Below are 21,957 nucleotides of genomic sequence, written 5' to 3' on the forward strand. Positions count from 1 at the left end.
TTTCACTTTGAGTCCGCGTCAAAAATTATTTATATTCGATAGCCAAAAAATGTATAAAATTTGTATAATTTTTATATATAACATACAAAATGTATATATATACAAAAAATATATATATTTCAGCTATTTTTTTTAGAGTGGCTATACAGTGTTGTTTTTCCATTGACTCTCTCCCTATCTCATCCCACACCACTATTCTCTGTTAATTCTTGAAATATCACTTCCCTTTCGATATCTACTAAACTTCATGTTTTTATTACCTAAAACTACTTTTAAACACTTTTTATCAATTTATTAGATATTTCACTTATATCAAAGAAACTCAACTGTTTATATATAGCTAAATATATCTCGTCATCAATTAAATAAAATGATACTTATCAAAGTTTATATCAAAATCATTTTTCTAATGTTGATAACAACAACAACATACCGAGTATATTCTCAACAGGTGGGGTTTGAAGAGGGTAGTCTTTACGCAGACCTTACCCCTACGTAATGAAGGTAGAAAAATTATTTCCAGTAATTTTTTTTTTAACGTTGATAAACAACTATATTTGGAAACTACTCCACCAAGAAGGCCATAGGACCCATTTCCAATTGGGCCCCAAAGCTGGCATAAAAGGCCCCACTGAGAACGGGGATCTTTACACAATTATCTGGTCGGATTCACTGTTTATTCTTTCGAGCTGGTATATATAAATCATATATCGTCTATATATAAGTTATATTCATATTATACATGAATTATATATATATTATATATTTATTGGTTACTTTTAATTTAACTCTTGTATAGACTGCTATTTAGGTTAACTTTTCAAAGTCTTAAGACTTAAAAACAAGAGGAAGTTGATAAATAGTAGCACCGTACTTCAACTGCAACAGATCGCACCGTCCGTCAACTGCCATTGCTTTTCTTCTCACAGTTCCTCCGTGTTGTTGACTGTTTTGCATGGCTACGACCAGGGGCGGAGACGTCTTTTGGCTACGGTTCGATCGAACCCAGTAGTTTTGGTCCAAACCTTATATTTGTTTTAAAAAATTTATTGAATATACATAAATTATTAAGTTAGAATCCAGTAACTTAAAAAAAATTGAATCATAAATCCATAAGCTTTAAATCCGGAACGGTAGCCGCAATACTTATTGCATGCTTCTCATACGAATATATATCAGAAAGAGCGATTTGACTGCTTTTATTTTATGGTAGAAAAAATTAACAAATGGAATAGGAGATTTGTTTCAACACCTTTAATGTTTACTTAATTTGTGTAAACATCTCAACCAGACACTTGGCCACTAAGAATAACACAGAAATTTCTGTCTCTTTTTCTTTTTTCTGTTTTAAGCATGACCATGAAAGTGCAACAAATTAAATATTTATACCGAAGATAGTGATAAATATTATTACCATAAAAAAAATTTGATCGTGCAATTTTCTGAAGTGACCTTATTATTATCCTTTTATGTTTGGAAGAAGGGGATCCACTATCCCGTAATAATAAGCTAGTTGTAATGAATCGCGCTGAAGGACAGACTGGGCATAGGCACAGCAATAGGGTAGTGCGTCCACCAAAATACCCGGACAATTTTGTGATCCCTATCAAGGACAACGCTGCATATTCCGTTAGAGATAATGCAACAACAGAGAAGGGCATATAAGGAGGAGTCTACTATATAAATGGGCAGCACGGGCGGAGCTACAGTTGTGGGTGCGGGTTTGGGCGAACCCAGTGACTTTTTTCGAGATCTTGTATTTGTATTGAAAGATTTACTACATTATATATATAACTGCCGAACTTAGTAACAAAAGTGGTCTGGGTTCAATGGTAAGGGGGGTGGGTTCGCTGTGAGACACCCGAGTTCGAATCCCTCTGTAAGCAGTGTGTTATTATTATTTTTATAATATTTTTAGAAAGCACAAACTAAATGAGTAAAGGACGACGTTTTCCCAAACAACTCCAACGACAATTCCTCTTACTTTCCTCTAAACTAACATTTTTAATAGTTTTTTTTTTTCTAATAAACAAAAGAAAAAACTCTAAACAAAAAGTAAAAAACAGACGCCTTCCAACTCCAAACAAGGACGAATGAAAATCCCAAATCAAAAAAAAAAAAACTAGGGTTCCTCCGCCTCTGTCTGTGACCGTGTGACTGTCTCTATTGACCGATTTTTGCTGCTAGTTGCCACCACTTTCTTCCTTACAAGTTAGACCCTTCTTCCTTCTTTAATTCTTCTTTTATGATTTTTTTCTTCATGTTTTTCTCTTATATATTATATTTGATAATTTATACAAAATTTGATTTTTAATCATTGATTCTAGGGTAGCCAGAGGCGGAGCTTGAATTTGAAGTGTATGGGTTCTAAATTTTAAGATAAGACGATGACCTAAAACCAATATACAATAACTAGTTGACTAAAGAATGAGTATCGATATTTAATAAATATTTAAAAAGTAACGAACCACACAAACACAATATATGAATATAAACATTATCATTTCAATTGCACTCGACGACTTGTCATGTTTTGAAAACGATCAATGATCGCATCATTAGGTACACTTTCAAATACTTCGTCCTCTATATAACAAACTAAACAATCATTCAAAAAGTCATCACCAATCCTGCTTCGCAAGTCATTTTTAATAAATTTCATTGAAGAAAAAGCCCTTTCGACCGTTGCAGTAGCCACATGTAATATCAAACTCAGCTTCACAAGCAAATAAACAAGTCCCCATGTCTTGTGAATATTTGTTTTGACCATTGTCTTCGAGAGATCGCCAAGCTCTTTCAAGTTAGAGAATGCATTGTCCATTTCTCGCACATAGTCAATATAGTTGTCAAGCTCACGACTAAGATCTTCAAGCTTAGAAGCAGTGAACTCATTTGGATAATATGTAGCAAGTTTCATAATCTTATTTTTATCATAACTTACAAAAGAATCATCGGGACTCAAACTAGCCATACCAAGAAGAAGATCAGTATTCACTTTACTAAAACGACTGTTAAGCTCCGAAAGTTGCAAATCAATAGCAGCATAAAAAATATCTACATGCAAATAATAAAAATATGTAACAGTTGAGCTTTTATGCTTAGACTTTCCAAGACCATACTTCTCATCCATTTTTGGGATCACAATACCATTTTATCACAAAACAAAGAGACATCTTCCATCAAAGAATTTCAAGTAGGTGATACTTTCACAACGGATGATTTTAGAGGTTGGAATAAAGGTTTAGAAAGGCTTAAATCACATGTGGGTGACATGAATAGTGTTCATAACCGATGTTTTAAGATGATGCTAGATTTAATGAACCAAGCACAATCCATTCTAACTTCGTTGGACAAGCAATCTGGAAAAATTAAAAGTGAACATCGAGTTCGCTTGAATGCTTCAATTGATGTAATAAGATATCTTATGAAAGAAGGAATGCCTTTTTGGAGCCATGATGAGAGTATAACTTCTACAAGAAGAGGCCATTTTTTAGATCACTTAAAATGGTATGCAGATAGGAAGAAAGATGTGAAAAATATGGTATTAGAAAAAGCTCCAAAATATAACATCATGACTTCTCCTGAAATTCAAAAAGATATTGTGAATTCTTATGCAAAAGAAACGATGAAAGCAATTATTGAAGATTTGAATGGGGATTTTTTTGGAATATTAGTTGATGAGTCTAAGGATGTCTCTCATAAGGAACAAATGGCTCTTGTTATGCGCTATGTCAACAAGGAAGGTGAACTTATTGAGCGATTCTTTGGTCTTGTTCATGTTAAAGCTACTACTACACATGCATTACAAAAAATAATATATTTTTTGCTTTTACAACATTTATTGAGTTCATCTCTAATACGGAGACAAGGGTATAATGGAGCTAGTAACATGCAAGGAGAAATTAATGGTCTTAAAACTTTGATTCTGAAAGATAATCCTTTGGCATATTGCATACATTGCTTTGATCATCAATTGCAACTGACTCTCGTAGCGGTTGCAAAGAAACACCATGAGATAAATAAATTTTTTGACATTCTTGCTAATGTTTTGAATGTTGTTGGAGGTTCTTATAAGTGTAGGGAAATGCTTAGAGATGATCAAGCTGAAAAATTAGATGAGTTATTAGTGCTTGGTGAAGTACATACAGGAAGTGGATTAAATCAAGAACTTGGGCTTCAAAGACCAGGTGATACCCGTTAGGGATTACACTTTAAGACATTGTGTAACTTTATTTCTTTATTCTCATCAATTGTTCATGTACTTGGAGTTCTTTCAAATGAGGGTTCAAATTATTAGGAGAAAGCACTGGCAAAAAGTCTAGTGGAAGATATAAGATCTTATGAGTTTGTGTGTATATTACATTTGATGTTAAAATTATTGGCAATTACATATGATTTGAATATGGCTCTGCAAAGAAAAGATCAAGATATTATTAGTGCTATGAAACTTGTTGATTTCTCAAAGAGGCAATTGCAAACAATGAGGGAATCTAAATGGAATTCTTTGATGGAAGATGTCTCTTTGTTTTGTGATAAAAATGGTATTGTGATCCCAAAAATGGATGAGAAGTATGGTCTTGGAAAGTCTAAGCATAAAAGCTCAACTGTTACATATTTTTATTATTTGCATGTAGATATTTTTTGTGCTGCTATTGATTTACAACTTTCGAAGTTTAACAGTCGTTTTAGTGAAGTGAATACTGATCTTCTTCTTGGTATGGCTAGTTTGAGTCTCGATGATTCTTTTGCAAGTTATGATAAAAACAAGATTATAAAACTTGCTACATATTATCCAAATGAGTTCACTGCTTCTAAGCTTGAAGATCTTAGTCGTGAGCTTGACAACTATATTGACTATGTGCGAGAAATGGACAATGCATTCTCTAACTTGAAAGAGCTTGGCGATCTCTCAAAGACAATGGTCAAAACAAATATTCACAAGACATGGGGACTTGTTTATTTGCTTGTGAAGCTGAGTTTGATATTACATGTGGCTACTGCAATGGTCGAAAGGGCTTTTTCTTCAATGAAGTTTATTAAAAATGACTTGCGAAGCAGGATTGGTGATGACTTTTCGAATGATTGTTTAGTTTGTTATATAGAGGATGAAGTATTTGAAAGTGTACCTAATGATGCGATCATTGATCATTTTCAAAACATGACAAGTCGTCGAGTGATTGAAATGATAATATTTATATTCATATATTGTGTTTGTGTGGTTCGTTACTTTTTAAATATTTATTAAATATCGATACTCATTCTTTAGTCAACTAGTTATTGTATATTAGTTTTAGGTCATCGTCTTATCTTAAAATTTAGAGCCCACACATTTCAAATCCTAACTCCGCCTCTGATGGGCAGGAGACTAGTATGTAGAGAGGATGCAAAAATGAGTCTTGTCTTTTATCTTTACTATAGGTTTTGTTAGTTCTGGAACCTCCCTCTTTCTGCTAGTTTTATTTAATTTCTTCTTTCATTGTCGCTGCTAATACTCAAATCAGTAGAGGATCCATTGAATCTGTAATCCTTTGGTTCAGAGTAATATTAGTTCATACTATATGGTGCTCTCGTTGAACCTCCTCTCCAAATAGGTGACCCTCCGATGACGCGCTTAAAATCGTTGGACATCGAAGTAGCTCAGATTAAGGACCAGCTCGTTTTGCATTTGCACAACTTCGATGCTATATCGACGACGTTGTCTGATATCTAGAGTCAGCTACAAATTTTGACGCGGGGAAAATAACAGCAACCTCCAGATGCTCCGACCACCGCAAATCACCCTAGTTCCTCCACTATCGCCGCTACGTCTTCCACCGTAACACCACCTCCCACCTCTATTGCCCTTACAATACCAGTTCTACCACAAAATACCCCACAACCTCAATATCAAACACACTACCATCAACATACACCTGCATACCCCCAAAATCCCCAATACACTAACCAACCCCAATATAGTCACCCAAGCTAGTACAACCACCAACCCCAAAACAACCAACAACCCTTATACAATCAACAATACTACTTTTTGCCATAAAATCACTATGGCCACCAACCACTCTCTCCCACACAACCATATTATCAGCCGCCGACTTATCCCCATTTTACTCCGCCATTTAACCCCAACCTAGGGCCACCACCATTTTCACAAAACATATTCGACCCTTTTCGCCGTACCAAATCGAACACGATTGACATACCCAAGTTCGATGGTTCACACGCTGAGAGTTGGGTATTTCAAGCAAATCAATACTTTGATTTTAACAACATCTTTGAGGAACAACACCTGAGTGTTTGTCTATTTTATTTGGAAGGGGAAGCTCGTGAATGGTATCGTTGGATGCACAGGAATCACCAGATTTATAGCTGGGATCAATTTACTAGAGCCTTGCTTGTTCGTTTTGGCCCTAAATCGTTGGAAGCACCAGAGAGTTTATTAGCAAAACTGCAAATGACATCGACGGTGAAAGACTATTTGACTCAGTACGAGAATTTGGCTAATCAATCCACTGATGTGGCCCCGTACATGCTACTCCATTGTTTCACCTCTGGTCTCCGACCCGATATTAAGAGTGAAGTCCTTTACTTCAGGCCCAAAGATTTAAATGAGGCTATCAGCCTCGCTATTCTACAAGTGCAGAAACTTTCAAGTCTAAATGCTTCTCCCAAGCCCACTTCTTCCTTCTGGCCCAATGTCAACTCTTACACCACATCTCTTCCCAGGTCCAGCTTAACTCTTTCCCCAAACTCCACCCTTTTTTCCCCCAAACGAGTTACTCATCTACCCAACACCTCTGCACTACCAGCAACCACAATGCCGACAGTCGTGATCCCAGGGCTAGGTCATGTACCCTACAAGTAATGATCTCCAGTGGAGCTCCAACACAAATGCGACCTCAATCTTTGCTTTAATTATGATAGCAAATGGGTCAAGGGTCACTGTTGCACCAAACCGCCGCAATTATTTCTTCTCATCTCTGACGTAGAACATTATGACCCTTCGGTAGGTCCTCCTGATAATCCTTTTGTTGAATCAACAAAAGAATCACAACCACTTGAGGATGACCCTATCGCATCTATTAGATACATGGCTTTATCTGGGGGGCCAAATTCCGACCACATTAGGATTCACAGGCTCTGTGCATGGGAACGCCGTTCAGGTCCTTTTGGATGGGGGTAGCACTCACAATTTCATACGCCCTAGAATAGCCAAATTTATTAAGCTCCCAATTGAAGATTCATTCGAATCTTCGGTTATGGTTGTAAATGGAAGTATCTTGAAATTTTTGGAAGTCGTCAAGGCCTTGTCTTTAACAATTCAAGACTACACTCTTACAGAGGACTTCTTTGTCATTGAGTTCGCAGGTGCTGATGTTTTTTTGGGTGTAATTTGACTGGCAACTTTGGGCCGCACAGTTACTGACTATGCCACTCGGGTCTTTGAGTTCCAGTACAAAGGTCAACAAGTCACTTGGACCGGCAATGCTGGACCAGTTGTGGAACAAGTCCAATTGCAGGCACTCTGTCGGCTCCAATCCACAAACTCTATTTCTTGTTTCTTCCAATTACAACTAGTGCCGCATACATCTTCTTCTACCACTGACCTACCACCTGACCTCTATAACCTTCTTGATGCATATTATGATATCTTTGCTCAATCCGCATCCCTACCTCCCTCTAGACCATAAGACCACTGAATACCTCTCTTACTAGGGTCGACACCCATTAATGTGCGGCCATATCATTACCCCTATTTCCAAAAAACAAAAATAGAACATCTCATTGCTGAAAAGTTACACTCAGGTATCATACGACCAAGTTCAAGTCCGTACTCATCCCCTGTTTTGCTCGTTCGCAAGAAGGATGGTACTTGGCATTTTAGTGTTGATTACCAGGCATTGAACTCCATCACTATCAAGGATCGATTTCCAATTCCTACCATTGATGAACTATTCGACGAGTTACACTGTGCTTGTTGGACTTACTTGCTGGGTATCATCAAATCAGAGTTCACCCCCATGATATTAAGAAAATAGCCTTTCGCACGCACGAGGGCCATTATGAATTCATTGTTATGCCTTTTGGTCTGTCCAACACACCATCTACCTTTCAGGCTACTATGAATTCCATTTTTAAGCCATTTCTTCGCCGATTCGTACTCGTCTTCTTTGACGATATTCTGATATACATCAATTCTTGCTATGCTCATCTTCAAAACCTTGAATTGGTGTTTAACCTGCTTCACCAACACACTTTAGTTGTCAAATGCTTCAAGTGCAAGTTCGGACAGACCTCCATTGACTATCTTGGCCATATTATCTCGGCGAAAGGCCTTCATGTCGACCCCTTGAAAATCGAAGTCATCAATGAGTGGCATGCTCCTTCTTCTGTCAAATAGGTACGAGGATTTCTAGGTCTTACTGGTTATTATCGTCGCTTTGTCAAAGGCTATGCCCGATTAGCATCTCCACTGGCGAATATTCTAAAAAAGGATATTTTTCGGTGGACTGAGGTCGAGCATCCTGCTTTTCTCCGCTTAAAAAATGCTTTGAGCACTGTCTCTATGTTATGTTTGCCGAACTTTCAAAAGGTTTTTTCGGTGGAAACTGATGCTTCCGGAACCGGCATAGGAACAGTGTTGTCTCAAGATCGTCACCCAATTGCATTTTTTAGCCAGAAACTCTCTCCTCGCATGCAAGCAGCATCCACCTATCATCGCGAAATGTTCGCAATCACTCAGGTTGTACAAAAATGGCGTCAATATCTTTTGGGTCACAAATTCTTAATCTTGACGGATCAGCAACCTCTTAAGTCCCTCACAAATCAAGTAATCCAGACCCCTGAACAATAACAGTGGCTTCGCAAACTCATTGGCTATGACTTTGATGTCATTTATAGACGTGGAAAACTCAATTCTGCTGCCGATGCCCTTTCCCGCATCCCTACTTCTCAGTTTTTCTCCATTGCTTTCACTGAATTTGCCTTGCTTGATAGGCTGCAAACTTTGAACAAGTATGATCCTACATTATTGGAGTTTCGATGTCAACTTGAGAATGACCCTACTTCCCTTCCCTACTTCTCCTTCCACGAGGGACTCTTTTTCTATTGCAATAGGTTGGTAATTCCACCGGACCAGAATATTCTCCATCTGTTACTTTATGAATTTCATGCTTCAAAAATCGGAGGCCATTCAAGGATTGCTCGCACCTTCCATAGATTATCATCCAATTTTTATTTGCAAGGCATGCGCGCAGATATCAAGAAATTTGTTCAGGAATGCCAAATCTGCCAACAAATGAAGGATTCTTCTTTGAATCCATCAGGGTTGTTTCAGCCTCTTCCCCTCCCAGAGGCAATCTTTGAGGAAATTTCAATGGACTTTATCACTGGCTTACCCTCATCCAATGGTCGTACTGTGATTCTAGTAATTGTAGATCGACTCTCTAAGTATGGCCATTTTGTTGCTCTGCCTCCTAACTTTTCTTCTCAAAAGGTTGCTGAATTATTCATCCAAGAATATATTAGACTTCATGGGTTTCCTTCCAAGATCATCACTGACAGGGACCCTATTTTCTTATCTAATTTTTGGAATGAAATCAACAGACTCCATGGTACTCAATTAGCCAAAAGTTCAGCGTATCACCCTCAAACCGACGGCCAAACTGAAGCTCTAAACAAGTATTTAGAAATGTATCTTCGTTGCTTCACTGCAGATACCCCTGCTGCTTGGTCTAAACTACTTCCTTGGGCTGAATTTTGGTACAACACTTCCTTTCAAAACATCTCCAAATTGACTCCTTTTTGAGGTCGTGTATGGTAGACCTCAACCCTCTATTATCCGATTTGTGGTTGATTCCTCTAGTAATCCAGCTGTGGTGGAATCCTTTCGCCAACGTGATGAGATGTTAGCCCACCTCAAAGACAATCTCAAAGTAGCCCAAGATAGAATGAAGCTCCTAGCTGACAAAGGTAGACGCGACATTTCATTTGCAACAGGTGATTGGGTGTACATAAGGCTGCGACCATATCATCAACTCTCCATCCGACTTCAACATTACAGCAAGTTAAGCAGACGCTACTTTGGTCCATTCCAAATCATCCAGCGAATCGGAGAAGTAGCTTATAAATTGGACCTTCCTGCTTCATCAAGGATACACAGCGTCTTTTATGTATCTGTTCTACGCAAATGCATTGGTCAGCCTTCCCAACAAGTCACGATAATTGACTTGTTAGACCATTCCTCTTCCAAGACTCTGCATCCCAAGAGTGTTCTGCAGCATCGTGTAATCTCCAAAGGCGGCCATCAGGTTGATCAATGTTTAATTAGTTGGTCAAGACTTCCGTCCTCTGAGGCTACTTGGGAAGACACTGCATTTATCCAACGCAAGTTTTCTGAGATGAACCTTGGGGACAAGGTTCGACTTCAAGGGAATGGCAATGTAATGAATCACACTGAAGGACAGACTAGGCAGAGGCACAACAACAGGGTAGTGCGTCCACCAAAATACCTTGACAACTTTGTGGTCCCTACCAAGGACAACGTTGAACATTCCGTTAGAGATAAGGCAACAACAGAGAAGGGCACATAAGGAGGAGTCTACTATATAAATGGACAGGAGACTAGTATATAGAGAGGATGCAAAAATGAGTCTTATCTTTTATCTTTACTATAGGTTTTGTTAGTTCTGGAACCTCCCTCATTCTGCTAGTTTTTTTTAATTTCTTCTTTCATTGTCGCTGCTAATACTCAAATCAGTAAAGGATCCATTGAATCTGTAATCATTTGGTTCAGAGTAATAGTAGTTCATACCACTAGTAATCTGAGCAAAGCAATATCAGACATAATACGTAACTAACCAAAAAAACAAAGGAGATTGTGGAGGTTATGGAGTTATGGCAAAATTAATTTAATACAAACTGTCAATGATCTGGTAATGTTAAATTGAATAAATACATAAAAGAAATGCATTAAATGGAACAAATAGAGCCTAAAGTTCTTTCTATAACCATTTGGTATCTAATATTTATTGGCTCCACTAATTAAATTTCATGTCGTATAGAGCCTATTAATGTATAGAGCCTATTAACATAGAACTCTTTTTACCATGAATTTTTAAGAGATTGATTTACACTCTCTACGCCAAACTCAAAAGGTTGTACTTATTACATTTCTAACAAGCAAAAGGGGGTCATAGGACTCCCCAAAGTATAAGAGTGAACCTAATAAAGTGAAACAATCTCGGGATGGTAATTATGTATTATCCATTTTGCTAAACATAACACAAAAACTAGAGTAGATGTGAAAACTAATTGGAGAGCAAGTGACTGGCAGAAATAAAAGACATCTAAAAATGTTTCATTGAAAATACATTTGCAGTAAAAATTTGTACTAGTACTTAACTATACTACAGAAAATAAACAAACAAAAAATAAAAAGGAAAAGTAAAAAATATAAAGAGAGTAAAAAAATTACACTTTGATGATTGTGCAAGCATAAGGTCACGTGGACCTCGTCTGAATCACCTAAAATCTCCGAACCTGATGATCTGTCACTCCAAACCTCAGGCTCGTGATATCCAGCTAGGCACGTACAACCGTTTGGCCATCCGCACCTCTTCCCGATGAACAAACAAAACACAACATTAACTACAACAAAAAATAAGTAGAAAAAACATTAACTCTGTACCTCCTGTCTTGTACACACACAAGAAAGTGACCGTAGAAACAATAACTCTGTATCTGCTATTCTCATTTCACTTCTTCCACCTTCTTCTCTCCTAAGCCACCCAAAAACAAAATCCAAATTTCTTATACCAATTGTATTGAATAAGATTCATTCATTCAACCATAAACAAAAGCTTTTGCTTTGCTTTTCTGTGAAGCTACTTTTTTTTCCTTTGCTGTTGGTTTCCATTAAAGCTTTCACAAGGCCCCATTTGACACGAGAACTCTTTGCTTCTCACGGAAAAGTAAACCAAACAAACCAAAAAGTTTCAATCTTTACCTTATATAAGCTTCTTTGTATCATTCTTCTCTTCATCTATACGGTAATTATGGTACCATTCTTTGTATTTTTTACTCCATTACTTTTTGTTCTTAAAAATAGTTTCTTTGTACATGGGATTTTAGACCCTATTGATTTCTTGGCATTACAAGCTATTCGAAAAGGCTTAGATGATTTACCCGGTTCGAATTATTTTGCTTCTTGGGATTTCACTTCTGAGCCTTGTAATTTTGCTGGAGTTTACTGTGATGGAGATAAAGTGATTGCATTGAATCTTGGTGACCCGAGAGCCGGGTCACCAGGTCTAACCGGAACTTTGGATCCTTCTATTGGAAAACTTTCTTCTCTTGCTGAGTTTACTGTAGTTCCGGGTCGGATAACCGGTGCATTACCCGAAAGTTTGTCTCAGTTGAAGAACTTAAGGTTTCTTGGAGTTAGCCGGAACTTTCTCTCCGGCGATATTCCGGCGTCATTAGGCCAGCTCCGGGAGCTACAAACTCTTGATCTTAGCTTTAATCAGTTAACTGGAAATATTCCTTGGGCTATTGGTGCACTTCCAGCATTGTCCAACGTTATACTTTGTCACAACCATTTGTCCGGTTCGATCCCACCTTTTGTATCTCAAAGATTAACCCGTTTAGACCTTAAACATAACGAACTTTCTGGTACTCTTTTGCCTATGTCGCTTCCTTCTTCTCTTGAATACTTGTCATTATCATGGAACCAGTTTACCGGTCCAGTTGATTTTCTGTTAACTCGGCTGAACCAGTTGAACTATCTTGATCTTAGCTTGAACCGGTTTACCGGCTGCATTCCCGGGATTTTGTTTACTTTTCCACTCACAAATCTTCAGCTACAAAGGAATTTATTTACCGGTCCGATTTTACCAATCTCACAAGTGGGTATTCCGACGGTGGATATCAGTTTTAACAGGTTTTTTGGGGAGATATCGCCATTGTTTTCTAATGTGCAGAATTTGTATTTGAATAATAACCGGTTCACTGGTCAGGTGCCGGCGGTTTTGGTGGACCAGTTATTATCAGCCGGGATGCAGGTTTTGTATGTACAGCATAATTTTCTGACGGGGATTGAGATTAATCCGACGGTGGAAATTCCGGTCAGCAGTTCATTATGTTTGCAGTATAATTGCATGATACCACCGGTTCAGACCGCTTGTCCGTTGAAAGCCGGGAAGCAGAAGAGTAGGCCTACTGATCAATGTGTGGAGTGGAAGGGCCAAAAGGGTGACAAAACAAATAATATTACTGGATAAAATATGGTTTTTAATGTGTTTCTTTGTATTTGATTCGTTGATTTATTAATTTTTTATGAGGTTAAAAAATAAAAAGTAAATGTGCATAAAGGAGAGAAAGTTAGAGTAAAAGGGAAGGGGGTAGAGTGACCATCCTGTATGTTGTGTTTTCTGGCAAGCCAAAGTGTGACTATCAATTTTGGCATTTTCATTTGGCTAACAATTTGCTGCTTATTCAATTTCTTGGATTACCATTGAATTTACGGTTTTCAGTTTCAACGAAATTATCTATCTTCTTGTTTTATTGTGTTGTTTACAAGCTGATCAAAGAAGGTTGTTTGAAAGAGTTCTCCAATTGCGGATAGAAGGTAATGGCAGCGTGTACAAATGCACCCTTTCTCGATCTATATGCATGTTGAACAATTTTAGAAATCGTACCGTTACATTAAGGACAAATTTATTGTTATAAAGGAGTAGTAAGTATAGCAATGCACTAGAACTACTTACTACAAATTCTGAATCCGTCTATGAGTTCTATATGTTAGTAATTCATGATTGTTTTATGTGTTTTCTCTGTGTATGTTTTGGTGTTATCTAACGTTCAAAATCCAAGTGTTGGGTGGGTGTATAAGTACGTGCATCTTTGTTCAGGCCTAGTGTTGATGTTGTCTCCTTTTTCCTGTTTACAGCAACTGAGAATGGAGTGGTAGGGATGCTTTTTTCCAGCTTTTCGTTTGTTTTTGGGCATGGAGGGGGACACTCAACTGTCAGAGATAAAATATACGTTACAGTCTACATATTGGATCATCGTATACTTCTTATATTATTTGATCCTAAGATGCATTATTATCTTATGTGATCAATGGAACGTAGTTTTCCTCGTGAAAGACATTAACTCTCTCTTGTCTGTCTGTGTCCACATCTTCTCTTAATTTCCTCTTCCTTGTGCAAGGAATTTGGCCTTGTAAAGGGCTGTTTTACTTGTAAACATGTTTAATTTTAAAAAATTTAACAAAAACCTCAACTCTGTTGTGTTTGTTCGTGCTCATGATTGTCTTCTGGTTGTAATTTTCATTTTTACTAGGGTATTTTATAATATTAGATTTATGTCTGCTGGCATTGACTGACTTAGGCTAGTTGTGTTTGCTAAGTAGGATAAACTACCATGGACTATGCAGCCCTTCAACTTCGATAATAATATATGTCAATATATACAAAACATATATATAAAAAAATATACGTTGAATAATGAAAAAAAAAAGTGTTCTTTATGGAATAAACAATAAATGATGCTACTTTTTTAAATAATAGTTAAAAAAAGATCAAACGTGTAAAAAATTCAGTGTGGGATTTTATTAGTATATAATTCGAGCCGAAAGTAATGAGTTCATTGAATTTGTCTCTAACAATAGCGACACCTCCTAAGCAGGGGCAAAGCTAGCATACTACTTACGGTTTCGCCAGGACCTAGTAACTTTTGGCCACACTTTGTATTTGTGATAAATAATACTTAATATATATAAATTATTTATTTAGAACCTAATAAAATACATTTTTAGAATCTATAAACTCAAACTCTAATTCCTCCGCTACTGAGCGCGAGTAGATTCTAAGTAGTTGTGTGAAGGACGGGGTAGTTTCCAAGTGTTGAGCAAGAATAGGTTCCAAGTAGTCGTGCTGAGCACGGAGAGGTTCCAAGTGGCCGTGCCGAAAACGGGTAAGTTTCAAGTAGTCTTGCTAAGCACGTATAGGTTCCAAGTCGTCATCTAGGTTCCAAGTGCTCAATAGGGCCAGTGTGCTCAGCACGGCTCCTTGAAACCTATCGTTGCTCTGCACGGCCACTTGTAACCTTCTCGTACTCTTCACGGCCAATTGTAACCTTCATGTGCTCAGCACGGCCACTTGAATCATACCTTTGCTCAGCACTTGGAACTTATCGCGGGCTAAGCAAAACTATTTAGAACCTACTCGTGTTCAACACGACTACTTAAAACTTACATGTGGTCAACATGATCACTTATAATCTTCTCGTGCTCAGCACGACCCCTTGGAACCTAGTTGTGCTATGTGTGGGCACTTGGAACCCTATATGTGCTTAGCAGAACTAATTAGAACTTTTACGTGCTCATCATGGCCACTTGGAACCTGCTAGTGCTGCATGGCCACTTGTAATCTTCCCGTGGTCAGTATGGCCATTTGGAACCTACCAGCATTCAGCACGGCCACTTGGAATCTAAACGTGCTTAGCACGACTAGTTCTAACCTTTTCGTGTTTAGTGCGGTCACGTGGAACTTAGTTATACTTCTCACGGTAACTTAAAATTTATCCATGCTCCGCACGGCCACTATGAACCTATCTGTTCTCAGCAAAGCACTTGTAACTTATTCATACTCAAGATGACCACTAACCTACCTGTGCTCAGCAAGACCACTTGGAATCTAACTGTGCTCAAAACGGCCACTTGGAACCTATTCGTGCGCTGCACGACCACTTGTAACCTTCCTGTGGTAAGTGCGGCCACTTGGAACCCACATGTACCCAACACGCCCACTTGGATATTGCCTCATTCCCAGATAACTCCCATTTGGCAACATCCACTCAGTGCTAACAAGCATTGATTAAATAGATATTCTGCATCGATACTTAGCTGTTGACTCATGGTGTTGCAGTTGTGTATTTGCGCTGAGTTTACCTAGAAAAGAAGGCATAAGAACTCATTGCAGCATATTTGGGAAGAAGTAGCAGCGAATTAGAGCACACAAGACACAGTGACTTTTATTAAGTGGCTTCTGATTGAACACAAAGTTGCTCAAATCTCTTACTTAGAGTAGTCTATCATCTCTAATCCTACTCATAATTCATGAAGTCTAGATCGCTGTGCAATATAATAGATGAGTGCGGTATGCTAAAAAATCATATCAACTAGTAACGAAGTGAAACTATACCTATAAATAGCCATTTACATGATCTTTTTGAAATGTGGAAAATGCTAAATCAAAAATATGCACTATTTATGCTGATGTTTTAACTTCAATACCACACAGGGGGAGGGGGTGATTTGTGTGGTATCCAATTTTTCGCGTGCACAGATTATGGAAGGACCTGGTTCTTCTATGTGTTCCTTATACTACTGTTGCGGAATAATAAATGCAGAAATTAAAGAACACAAGTATTTTACGTGGAAAATACCTGGCTCAAAAGGTGAAAAAACCACGACCTACTTCCTAGTAGGATTTTTCCAAACTCTCCACTAAATCACTGAGCCAAAAACTGCATTTACAAAACACTTTTGTAAATTTAGGATTAACTCTAATCTCGTTGTGGCAACCAGCCTCTAACTGTTGCGACAACTTCAAGTTAACTCTAACTTGAATAATCTGAGTACCTATTACAATTGCCTCTAGATAAAGCTGAAAGGTACAATATGAAAATACCTGCTACAATTGAACTAGAATAAAAGACAGACACTTGGAGCTGATTCTTCTATCTGGTTCATGTAACTTCAGGTTCGCACACTTGAATCACACACGAACTGCTTGCAAAATGTCTTGCTATTTCTCTCAATTCACGTTTAACTTCTGCTTTTGTGCGTCACGTGTAGAATGAGAACATCGTGCGATTTATAGAGTTAGTAGAGTAGAAAATAACTAAAGTTCTAATGTTACTCTTCCTTGGTGGAAGAGTTCTAGTTGATCTCAACCTCTAACTCCTCCCCTTATCTTGGATAGTGTTCTCTTTGATTGAGACTCCTCCTTATCAATTATGCAACCATTTTCGATCAGGAGATATTAATTCAACCAAGTTAAGCTTATCTCCTTCACGTGCATCCCACATGCTCGAATCTGCCCGTATCTATGCATACAAGGGATGGATCTGATTCATGCCTGAGCTTCCTTTGTTAATTTTCAAAACTAACCTTCACTTAGGCCAATATATGCTAATTGTTACATGTGATGTATCCTGATTGTTTAAAGGTGTGGTGATGAATGGGCTTTCGAATGGTACTTCTAAATCCGTTATGGGGTTGCGATGGGCCTAGAGCTCAACTTAGCAACTCATGGACAATCAGTTTCTAGCAATAATATGAGTAGATGTTCCCAACAGGTTGCAAAAGTTTCAGAATTATGCAAACGGAATGTGGAACGCGGATCATTGGGCTTAACATAAACTAGATGTTATCACTTTTAGCCTGCCCCAGAAAATATTTATATTTGTAGCCAAAAAAATATATAATTTTTTGTGTATATATATATATATATAAAAAATATATAGTACTATATTTTTTCAGCTATTACTTTGAGACCGGTTATACAACGTCATTTTTTCATAAATAATGAATTAATATGGGCTGAAGTCAGAATATCATATGACTCCTATTTCTGGGGAAATGACATTGTATAGACGCTCTCAAAATAATACCCGAAAAATATTATATATATATATATATATATATATTTTGTATGTTATATACAAAAATTATACAAATTTTATACTTTTTTCGTCTGCGGAATGTAAAAATAATTTTTGGCGCATTCGAAATATGAAAAAAGCCCTTCATAAGTCTAATAACTTGCTGCACTTCCACAAATTTGATGGGATTGGATAGTCTTTTTCTTCTTTTACGAATCTCATTTGGATAATCTACCAACTTAAATTGCATCATTTGAGTTAAAAGGAGTATTTTATAAGTGAAATCTCATTTTTATAAAAAAATTATCCATTCCAGCCATCTACCATGATTCGGATCCAGTCAATCGGAACCATATATATGTATAACATAAGAAAATTAAAAGGTAATGTGCATATATAATAAACTACATCCACTCTACACACACTGGTGGATCTAGAGTATTGTTACTAGGTTTATGAAAATCCGGTAACTTTTACGTAGACACTATATTTCTATTAAGAAATTCACTAAATATTTATAAATATCTAATTGTAAACCCACATATTATTGTATATTAATTTGAGATTACGGTAGGAACCCATAAACTTAAATTCCTAAATCCGCCTTTGCCTACAGATTGAATGTAAATCGTGGATCCATCTTTACACAAGAACTTTCTTTGGTTACTAAACATGAGATATGGTTGTCAGTGGCGGACCCAAAATTTTGTACAAGCAGGTTCAATCTTAGAAGTATATAAATTTAGTGGTAAAATAGTAGTTGTCAAGTGAGTTCAAATTAAATATTTATATAAAATTTACACAAATTTAATCATAATTTATACATATACACAATATTATTTTTTTGTGAAGCGGGTTCAACTAGCCATCATTTGGGTCCGCCACTGATGGTAGTAAACTAGACAAGGCACGTGTAGGGTTAGCATTAAGGCCATATTATTACTTCTTTTTTCAACGAGCTGATTATAATTTGTATCTAGTCGTACGAGATAATGATGCAACCCATTGCTTAAGAAGTTGAAACTCTAATAGTGGTGTAGATCATTTGTTCATTACATTATTAGTCTATATATTTAACGGTGATCCTATCTCTTTAAATGTTATGGTATTGATTCTCAAGCCGAAGTCCTTACTAGTGTAGGTGCTAACTAGACACTATTATCAGATATATATATATATATATATATATATATATATATATATATATATATATATATATATATATATATATATATATATAGTATCTATGAACGTGCGTTGCACGTTATTAATATCACGTGATATTTTAATATTTATTTATATGAAGGATTAATAAAATTTAATTAATTAGTGAAATTTTATGTATAATAATACAACAATCATTTAAATGTCGAAAAATATTATTACATTAGCATAGTACATGAATTTAAAATAAAAGGACATCATTAAAACTTACACAAATGATCAATTTTGTCATATTAGTTAGATAATTAAGTATTATGGTTTAAAAATATTTAATGTGATGATATCTTAGAGAACACTTCTTTGTGGACAATATTTTTTTGTGTTTGCTTCCTCCTAATGCTTTGGTTGCTCTACCTTAACCAAAACTCTTGTTGTCGATCTTGATATCCCTCTTGAAAGTGCAACATACAATTGTTTGTGCAAGAAAATATATTGCGGTAAATATAGTCTAATATTTAGGATATTTGTCCTTGTACTTTATTTGTTATATTTGTAAAACATAAACATACTAAAAAATATTTTCACACAAACTTAAAAGAATATACCTTAGTTTCGGAAGACGAAAGTTGAATTCAAGGATAATAATATATTTAGAAGCACATTGACCAGTATCATAATTTTTGCATATATGACGTTATTTTCAAAACTTTTATACCATCTGTGTGCTATTACATAAGTTATTCGGCGTATCTAAATTTTTCAGTAGCATGACGTACATTTATTTTTCAAAATTAACCTATATACAATGGAATATCAATTTTAACTTAGTCTATTATATATACGGTGACACTAACATACGTAAAAAATAATAAACTTGACAATAAATATGTATGGTAGAAGGACATTTGGTATTAAAGTATTTAAGTATTCTTCTAGGTAGTAATTATTGGTATCATTTTCTGATGAGTCAAAAACTAAAAAATATTTTATTTTTACTATAAAATTTTGCAATTAACCTTTTATTTAGTTAATTAACATATTCATTTCTGCAAGCTAATATATCTTTTTAATTCTATCATGCGAATTGTACAAATTGCGTTTTAATCTAATGATAGGAATATTTCTCTTATTAAATGCACTACTATTATCATTGGGATTGATAACCAAGTGTTCAGGAAAAGGTAAAATCATCTTTTATTGGATGCTCTTATTCGTTTCCGACACGAAGCAAGAAGACGCTGAATACTGGATCTGTTCTTACTTTATATTTCTCGTCAGTTGAATCTTTTTCATTTGAGGCTAGAAGTATAACTTTGGCAAGCTAGCTTTTATAGTCTTTATTTTTGTTGATTTTGGAACTACTGGTAGTACTTGACAGAAATCACCTCCTAAATCATTAATTTTTCACCAAACGGTTTATTAATATCCAATATATCTCTAGAACTTCGTTTGACACTTAGCCATACATACTTCATTCCATATTATCAATTGTTTTTCCTTATAAATTTAGCACCATTGCTCTGCTTTGATATATTTGTGATAGTTATTTAAGTTGTTTGAAAATGTATATCAAATTTAAAGTGAGTGACCTCATAATAAAATCATTGTTGGTACACCACTTGCTATTATTGCCAACACAGTCATGCCTCTTGATATGATATTTGCAAGTAATGCATGACATAGAAATATTATTTCGATTCCGTCGGAGGCATCTACAAAGAATAATTCCTTTATAGCAGAGTCAACTCTTTATAATATAGTCTTAAAAATTTGTTCTTATTTTGGATTTAGTTTTGATTGTACTTCCTCAGACACTTGTATAGCATTTTGATTCTTAATAATATATTAAACTTTTTAATTTTATTCTAACGCTCTTTTTATGGAATAAATTTATATACCCTAAGGTTTTCTTTTAACTTGAATAAGAATTCTACCCATATGATGAATATAAGAAATAATTGGATTGGATTCTCTTGCTAAATAATTAATTAAAAGATTTAATTATTTGATTTTAACAAAAGACAATAATTTACTCTATGTTGATTCAGATCTTAATATTAGTTCATCTCTTATTTTGAATATTTAATCTTAATTATAATTTTATCCACCATAAATTTTATTTTCAAAGAGTAAAAGATTGATATGATATTTCACTTTTAGATCTTTATGTTTGTAGAATCATTAGTGGTATTGACTCTTACCAGCCATTTTTTTCTTTTTCTCACACATTTATATTCTTAAATATTTTCTTATTTATTTTTTAATACTTGGGTATTTTTTAATACTACACGAAAAATTAATTAAAAAATATTATTTGAGTAGAAAAATAGTTCAAATATAAAATAAAATATATTATCGTGGGGTATTTTTTTTTTCTCAATTTCAACTCTTTATGCAGTCTATTTAATATTACTTTTATTTTTTCTTCGTATTGGACATTATGTAGTGGTAATGTATTGCCAATACGAAGGATTATTATGAAATTAATTTTATTAAACCTTCCTACATATTTTTAATGAGAATTTAATAGATAAAATTTTATTAATTTAAAATCTTAAATATCAAAAATTAGCATAGAAGGTATTAGCATAGAAGTTATTGCAGTTATGTCCTTTCTCTATGAGTTCTTCCGTTTAATATTTTAGGGCAATTTTGATATATTAATATTGTATTTATAATTTTATAATAATGTAGGCTCACATTTTTTTCTAAATGGATTTGAACAATATAATACATTCTCAAATTAAATTAGTAATAGGATATTATAATACGTTTTCAAATTAAATTAGTAATAGAAATTTTTAAGAAGTATATCCTAAAAGTAATAGGATTACATGAGAAAAGATATTTATATGTTCAATTTTATATGAATTAGACAGCTTGAGAATAATTATACTAATAGGATTTCTAATGTGTAGTATTATATCCTAAAACTAATAAGATTATAAGGCTAATATTTAGAATTCCGGTTATGTCCTTTTATTATGAGTTATTATGTTTAATATTACAAGGTTATTTTTGTAAATCGACATTATATTCATATTTTTATAATAATATAGATAGATAGATAGATAGATATATTCTCTTGATTCCACTCCTTTAATTTTAATTTCCTTTTAATAAAGA

The 21,957-nt window shown here is 35.3% G+C and overlaps 3 protein-coding genes across 3 annotated transcripts; 2 read left to right on the forward strand and 1 right to left on the reverse strand.

The window, feature by feature from the left end:
* Positions 1-2,500: 2,500 nt before the first annotated feature.
* LOC104101439 (uncharacterized) lies at positions 2,501-3,130 on the reverse strand. Its single transcript, XM_009608880.1, has one exon. It carries the CDS (start codon positions 3,128-3,130, stop codon positions 2,501-2,503), a length of 630 nt encoding a protein of 209 aa, XP_009607175.1.
* Positions 3,131-3,301: 171 nt separating this feature from the next.
* LOC104101440 (uncharacterized) lies at positions 3,302-4,201 on the forward strand. The gene has a single exon (XM_009608881.1). It carries the CDS (start codon positions 3,302-3,304, stop codon positions 4,199-4,201), a length of 900 nt encoding a protein of 299 aa, XP_009607176.1.
* Positions 4,202-11,665: 7,464 nt separating this feature from the next.
* LOC104101436 (LRR receptor-like serine/threonine-protein kinase SIK1) lies at positions 11,666-13,540 on the forward strand. The gene has a single exon (XM_009608878.4). It carries the CDS (start codon positions 12,054-12,056, stop codon positions 13,275-13,277), a length of 1,224 nt encoding a protein of 407 aa, XP_009607173.1. The 5' UTR covers positions 11,666-12,053; the 3' UTR covers positions 13,278-13,540.
* The last annotated feature ends 8,417 nt before the right edge of the window (positions 13,541-21,957 follow it).

Source organism: Nicotiana tomentosiformis, chromosome 6, assembly GCF_000390325.3.
Source record: "Nicotiana tomentosiformis chromosome 6, ASM39032v3, whole genome shotgun sequence".
NCBI lineage: Eukaryota > Viridiplantae > Streptophyta > Magnoliopsida > Solanales > Solanaceae > Nicotiana > Nicotiana tomentosiformis.